The sequence below is a fragment of the Manis pentadactyla genome, chromosome 1 (genome assembly GCF_030020395.1).
Source record: "Manis pentadactyla isolate mManPen7 chromosome 1, mManPen7.hap1, whole genome shotgun sequence".
NCBI classification, from domain to species: domain Eukaryota; kingdom Metazoa; phylum Chordata; class Mammalia; order Pholidota; family Manidae; genus Manis; species Manis pentadactyla.
Genome location: NC_080019.1, coordinates 161,084,732 through 161,092,282, shown reverse-complemented (window position 1 = coordinate 161,092,282; position 7,551 = coordinate 161,084,732). Strand labels below are relative to the sequence as shown.

The 7,551-nt window shown below is 41.6% G+C and overlaps 1 protein-coding gene across 1 annotated transcript; it reads right to left on the bottom strand.

The window, feature by feature from the left end:
* Positions 1 to 4,592: 4,592 nt before the first annotated feature.
* On the bottom strand, positions 4,593 to 7,194 carry LOC130679537 (uncharacterized). Its single transcript, XM_057488583.1, has 2 exons — positions 6,486 to 7,194; positions 4,593 to 5,312 (listed from the first exon to the last, which is right to left on the bottom strand). Exons 1-2 carry the CDS (start codon positions 7,192 to 7,194, stop codon positions 5,122 to 5,124), a joined length of 900 nt encoding a protein of 299 aa, XP_057344566.1. The 3' UTR covers positions 4,593 to 5,121.
* Positions 7,195 to 7,551: the final 357 nt, after the last annotated feature.

Here is a 7,551-nt window from a genome sequence, read left to right as displayed (position 1 = left end):
AATCCTACCATTTGCAACAGCATGGATGGAGCTAGAGGGTATTATGCTCAGTGAAATAAGCCAGGTGGAAAAAGGCAAATATCAAATGATTTCACTCATCTGTGGAGTATAACAACAAAGCAAAAACTGAAGTAACAAAACAGCAGCAGACTCACGGAACCCAAGAATGGACTAACAGTTACCAAAGGGAAAGGTACTGGGGAGGATGGGTGGGAAGGGAGGGTTAACGGGGAAATAGGAGCATTACGATTAGCACACATAAAGTGGGGTGGGGCATGGGGCAGGCAGTATAACACAGAGAAGACAAGTAGTGATTCTCTAGCATCTTACTACACTGATGGACAGTGACTGTAATGAGGTATGTGATTGGGACTTGATAATGGGGGAGTCTAATAACCATAATGTTGCTCATGTAATTGTAAATTAATGATATCAAAATTAAGAAAAGGAGTAAAATTGTTATTTTGGAATTCTAAAAGAAGAAAATACCAACATTCGCTAAGGAATTAGCAAGAATAAAAGGGGACGGAGGAAGGAAGGAAGGAAGAAAAAAGGAAGGAATTAGACAATAAAAAGACCTCTAGAGGTGATCTACATATTGGAGTTATTAGAGTTGGGTATTAAAATAACTATGGTTAATATGTTTAAAGTGGAAAATCTCTCACCAGAGAACTAAATATATTAAAGAAAACAATTCTTAGTTGAAGCCTCCATGTGCCAGCTACCTAAAGGAAACCATTTTAAATATAAATATTGGTTAAATGTAAAATAATGAAATAAGATATTGTATGACAGTACAACTAAAAATTAAATTGAAATAACTGTATTTCTCTAAAACAGAGGGCAAAATATTGCTAGCCATAAATTGGGTTAATCCATAGTTTTAAAGGAGTCAATTCATGAAGAATATAATTCTAATCACTTCTGCATTGACTTATGTAACTTAAAAATACATGAAGCAGAAACTACTGGAACTCTAAGGAGAAATAGACAAATCCATAATTATTGTCAGAGATTTCAGAACCCTGTATCCAATAACTAACTAAAAATATAGGCAGAAAATCAATAAAGATACAGAAGACTCAAATAAGACTATCAACTAATCTGACCTAATTGACATTTATAAAACACTCATTCAACAAATGCAGCTTACACATTGTTTATGAAGTGCAGTAGTATATATCAAGAAAAATTCATTTTGGGGCCGTAATACAAGGCTCAATCCATTGTTAAGGACTCTGAGCATGCAAAATATATTTTTTTTACCACAATGGATTTCAATTAGATAGCAATAACAAAAAGATATAATATCCTCAAACGTTTGTAAACTAAGTGTCATATTTACAAATAATGCAGGATACAAAGAAATAATCTTGGAATTAGAGATCATTTAAAGTTGAATGGCAATGAAAACATGGGACAAAAAATTTTGTAGTATGCTGCTAAAGCAGTACTGAGAGGACTTAAGGCACAAAATGCCTAAATTAGAAAAAATGAAACATCTCAAAATGATCTCAGCTTCCCCTTCAAAAACTAGAAAGAAAGGGCAATGTCCTTAAATTCTACCTTCAAAAACCAGGGGTAAAAAAACAGTACAGAAAGACGAAGTTAAGAAATAGGGTGTGAATATCAATGAAATAGGAAACAACCAAACAGAAGAGAAAAATCAATGAAACCAAAAGCTAGTTCCTTGAGAAGACTGACAAAATTGACAGTCATCCAACCAGATGCATCAGAAAAAAAATCAAGGTCACAAACGACAAATAATAAAAATGAGAAAGGTAATATTACTAGATTCTATAAAGTATGATATATGAATAATGTGAAAAAATATAGAAATACAATTGACAACTTGGACAAAATGGAAAGAGTCCTTGAAAGAGAAAAAACATCATAGTTCATGCAAGAAAAAAAAAAGATATAACTTATATAACTACTCATCTATTAAAGAAATTAAAATTTATTGAAAACCTCTTGACCATATGGCTTCACTGGCAAATTCTATATAACATTTAAATAAGACATATTACAATTCTACATGATTCTTCCAGATAATTGAGTAAGAAACACCTCCCAACTTATTCTATGAAGCTAGAATTAGTGTGAAATCCTCCCAAAAACATTACAAATAAAGCAATCTACAGACAATATCTCTCCTGCACATAGATGCAAATAAGCTTGTCAAAACTGTAGCACATTCTAGTCAATGAAACATCGAAAGAAAATATAACTTGGCAAAATGCTGTTTATCTGAAGAGTGCAATGTTCATTTTAATATTTGAGAATCAAGTCATATTATTCATCATATCAACACACTAAACATTAAAACAATGTTACCATCTCAATAGACACTGAGCAAACTAAAACGCAATAGCAAATTGAGACTGCAACCAAATTTTCTGAACCTGGTCATGTGCAAATAACCCTATAGTGACATCATATTTAATAATCAAAAAGACTCAATACTGTAACATTAAGGACATGAAGAAGACAAAGATATTCAATTTTACTACTTCTTTTCAACATTTGACTGAAATTTCTAGCCAGTGTACATTAGGCAAATAAGAATTGATTTAAAAAATCAGACTAAAAATAATAAAGTGCCTGTCCATGTCTGTGGAAAAAAAAAAGTATGAAATCTACAAAAGAGCTACTACAACTGCTTCGACATAATATCAATATCCAGAAACCAACTTTAATTCTATATCACAAATTTAGTTCTACATTATGGTAACAATCAGAAATTGAATTAAGTGTTGGGTCCATGTAATTGACCTCCAAATAACCAGGAGATGAATGGATGCAAAAGCAAGAGCATTTATTGGGTAGCCAGCATGCTGGGGTCTCACACACACAGGTGGAGACCCCAAAGTACAAGTTTATTCTTCTTTTATACTAGAGCAGGCCGTGTGCAGAGTGGGCTGTGTGCAAAGCTGGCCGTGTGCAGACATGGGCCATGCACAGAGCAGGCCGTGCACAAAATGGGCCATGTGCAAAGCGGACGTGACCTGTTTCTCACAAAACGAAGTCATTAAAAAAATGGAATAGCTTATGCCCAGACTCTTTAGTCAGGACTCTTCATTCCCCCCTTGAGTTTTGCTCTATTTCAAATCTTTGAAGTAACAGAATAGGGTCTTCCTTATTCGAGGGCCTGTACTGAGATCTAAGGACCATGAGCTGGATGGTGGAGATCCGTTTCTGTACAAATTTGAGGAGGGCATTGATAAGGTAGGGGCCACATGTAAGAACTAGTATCAAAAGTAAGAGGGGGCCTGCTACTGCTGATAATAAAGTTGTTAGCCAAGGGGACCAACTGAAAACGCTTTCATACCAGTTTTGGGTTGCTGCTCTATTTCTCTGCTGGTTTTGAATTCTAGTTTTTAGTTCAGTCAAAGAATTTTGAATAACACCTGAGTGATTGGTATAGAAGCAACACTGTTCTCCTAAGGCTACACATAGTCCTCCTTGTTGCAAGAGCAGTAAGTCGAGTCCTCTTCTATTTTGTATTACAACCTCTGCTAGGGAGGACAAAGACTCTTCTAGCTGGGCTAGAGTAAGTTCTACTGTTTGGAAATCATGGTCGATAGCATCACTGAGGGCTTTGTAATTTTTATCTTGGAGGACTAGAGATGCTATGCCTGTACCAGCACCGGCCAGCCCAGCCCCCAAAATGGCAGAGACTACTATGGTGGAAATAATTTCTCATTTTTGCCTTCTTAGACTCTTTTGACTTAGGGAACAGCTATCAATTATTTCTTCTTCACCGTGCACTACTATCCAGGGAATGAGTTGCACGAGAATGCAGACATCATCATGAGTTCTAAGGGTGTCAGCATGTATACAAGCAGTTATTCCTGTTTTACAGGCCCACCAAGTGTTGGGAGGGGCTACTAGGTATGATTGGATCTCAGAATTAACATTTAGGGTCTGACTACATAAGTGAGGGTAAGGAGGCAGTCGGTTGGTGGCAACACAAAGTCCTTGCCCTGTTAGGGCCTGTAGGGTAACTCTAGGAGTACACTCAAAATTCCCTTGGGACCACCGGCATTTGGAGGAGTCAGTCTCAGTAGAGAAATTGGCTACTAGAGCAATGCTATCATAGAAAGGGGGTCTAGAGTCTAGGCAAAGCCAGCAGGATCGGGTTACTTCTGGTTTGGAGATATTTAATACCTGATAAGTGGCCTTTACTAGGTGGAAGAGACTGGGTCCGGTTAGGGACGGGGAGAACGTTAAGTGGCATAGCTTTGAATCTGACCTTGGATCTGTCCTAGGAGAAGGGTAGGTAGGTCCTGCAGTAGATTTCTGAAGTTCCTCCGGGAGTGGAGGAGGAGGCACTGGGTTCAGTTCCCAAATGACTGGTGGTTTATTTAAGAGTGAGACCTAACTGGAGCATAATTGTAAAAAGAGCTCCGGGGTCTGCTCCCTCTGCATAAAAGCAAAGGCCCCACATCCTCCCTGATTTCCACTCTTCCCACTTAGTTTTTCCTACGGAGCTGAAGTGAACACAGATCGGATTACAGTCTGGGTTACTCCAGCAGGTAGGCCCTTTAGATTAGATAAATTGTATCCAATCACCCTGTACAGAGGGTTTCCAATCTATCTTTCCCATATACTCACAGCCCCAGACAGCACAGAAGAAGTGTTCTGGGCCCCCACATTTAGCCTGCTGAGGCTGACTTCAGCTATGTCCGGGACAGACATAGAAATTGTGTTGACGTGTCAGGTCTCAGTACCCTGGGGTCCTACACACTATTCCTTGGGTTGGGCGTGGATACTTGGGGTCCCCTCTTAAGCCCCAGTTTGTCCCAAACAACTTACAAACATTGAAGTACAGATCAGGGAACCATGACTTAGGGTGTCCTTCTTGTTCTGTAGAGTTGATAATGTCTCCAGTCTCAGACTTGATGATGATCCACTCAAGTCTCCTTGGGAAGTGGGGACTTCCGGCCACTGCTGCCACCATTAGTTCCAGGGTTAAAGCCTGGAGAACGAGAAGCAGCCACATGTCAGGTAATTTTTACTCTCAGAGGGTCAGTCGGATGGGCTTGAATTGTCCATGTAGACTCTTGATCTCTAGGAGCGGCCTTGACCTGAGTGTGATGGATACATGCTGCTATTCCGTCAACTTTGATTGCCGTGGGAGTTGCTAGGATGATTGTGTGAGGTCCTTTCCAACGCGGCTCTAAGGTTTCTTTTTGATGCCTTTTGATCAGTACCAAGTCTCCAGGTTGGACATTGTGGGGCTCCGGGGGGAGGCTTGTAGTACACGGCCTGTAAGTTCTGATGTAAGGCTTCTTGGACCTGAAACAAAGCTTGTAGGGAAAGTTTTTATCTTTTGCTCAGCTAATAGATCAGCTCACAAGTAGGGAAGAATCGGGGGAGGCCTGCCAAATAGTATTTCAAATGGGGGTCATGCCTAGTCTATATGGAGTATTCCTGACTTTGAACAGAACGAAGGGGAGGAGAGTCACCCCATCACCACCAGTTTCTAGGGTTAATTTGGTTAAAGTCTCCTTAATGGTCCAATTCATCCTTTCTACTTGACCTGAGCTTTGGGGATGATATGCACAGTTTAGCTTCCAATTAGTCCCCAATATATGGCTCAGCCCTTGTGTTACCTGAGAGACGAAAGCTGGTCCGTTGTCTGACCCAATAAAAGGAGGAAGGCCATACCTTGGAATAATGTCTTCCAGGAATTTCTTGGCAACTACTATAGCAATTTCTCTTTTGGTTGGAAAGGCTTCTACCAATCAGGAAAAGGTGCCTAGCAAATACTTGTAACCATATTTTCCTGGTTTGACCTCGGTAAAGTCTATTTCCCAATAGGCTCCAGGTCTTGTACTTCTTTCTCGGACCCCCTTTTGGGTTGTTCCTCCCTTCGCATTGACCAACTGGCAAACTTTACACTGAGAGACTACCTGATTGACTAATAATCAGAGACCATGGACCCGGAGATGGGAGCTCCATAGCAGTTCTGTCATTTTATGCTCTCCCAGGTGTGTGACCTGATGAATGTGTGAGACTAGTTGGGCAGCTAGGAGGGAGGGTAGAATGTAGTCCCCTCTTGGGTCCTGATACCATTGTTCATCTTTTTGAGCATAATGTGGTCCCCACTTCTGGATCTCAGACAGATCTTTCTGAGTGTACTCTGGTACTTCCGGTAAGGTGGGAGAAATAGCAACTGGGGGTGGGGTTGGCTGCTACCAGGGCCTTGGGTACCTCTGCTAGGGCGGCTTCCTTAGCTACAAAGTCTGCTTTGTTATTTCCTTGGGCCACTTGCCCTTCACCTTTTTGGTGCCCAGGACTATGTATGATAGCAATTGCCTGGGGAAGCCAAATGGCCTGTAGCAAGTCTAGGATCTCTTGCTTGTTTTTGATAGTTTTTCCCTCAGCTGTTAATAGTCCTCTTTCTTTGTAAATGGCCCCGTGTACATGGGCTGTGGCAAAGGCATACCTGCTGTCAGTATATATGTTTAGCCGCTTACCTTTTGCCAATTGAAGAGCTTTGGTGAGGGCTATCAGTTCTGCTTTCTGAGGTGATATTCCTGAGGGTAGGGGGGATGCCCATACGACTTCCATCTCTGTAGTCACTGCTGCCCCTGCATATCTCACCCCATCTTTGATGAAGCTGCTTCCATCAGTGAACCAAGTAGTATCGGGATCCAACAAGGGAACATCTCCCAGATCGGGGCATGTTCCCTGTAGGTGGCTGAGGATCTCCTTGCACTCGTGTGAGGGCGAATCTAGATTTGGATCTGGTAGCAAGGTGGCTGGATTCAATGTTTTGCTAGCAGCAAAGAGGATACAAGGCAGATTAAGGAGCAGAACTTGATAGTGGGTGACATGTGAATTTGACAGCCATCGGTCGTTAGGGCACTTTAAAACTCCCTCAATGGTGTGGGGTGTCATGACCACAAGATTCTGGCCCAGCATTAACTTGTCTGTATCTTTAACAAGAAGTGCAGTGGCAGCTATGATGCGGAGATATGGTGGCCATCCGCTGGCCACTGGGTCTAATTTCTTTGATAGATAAGCCAGTGGTCTCACCCAGGGGCCCAGCTTCTGGGTGAGAACTCCTTTTGCCACTCCTCTCTGTTCATCTACATACAGGTGGAAGGGCTTGGAGACATCTGGGAGGGCTGGGGCTGGGGCCTGCAAGAGAGCCTCTCTGATTTTGACAAAAGCTTCTTCCATCTCAGGCGTCCATGTAAAGGAGGGTTCCTGTTCTCAGGTGGCTTCATATAAGAGCTTAGCTTGTTCAGCAAAGCCAGGAATCCAGAGGCGGCAGAACCCTGCTGTCCCCAAGAACTCCCTGACAGCCCGTCTACAGTCTGGCCTTGGTAGCTGGAAAATAGTCTCTTTTCTGGCCTGGGATAGCCATCGGCATCCCCCCTTGAGTTTATATCCCAAGTAGGTGACTTCTTCTAAACAGAGTTGAGCTTTTTTAGCAGATGCTCGGTACCCTTGTTTTCCCAGTGTCATAAGTAAATCTTTAGTGGCTGCCTGACATTCTATTTCTGAATGGGCAGCTATAAGTAAATCATCTACATA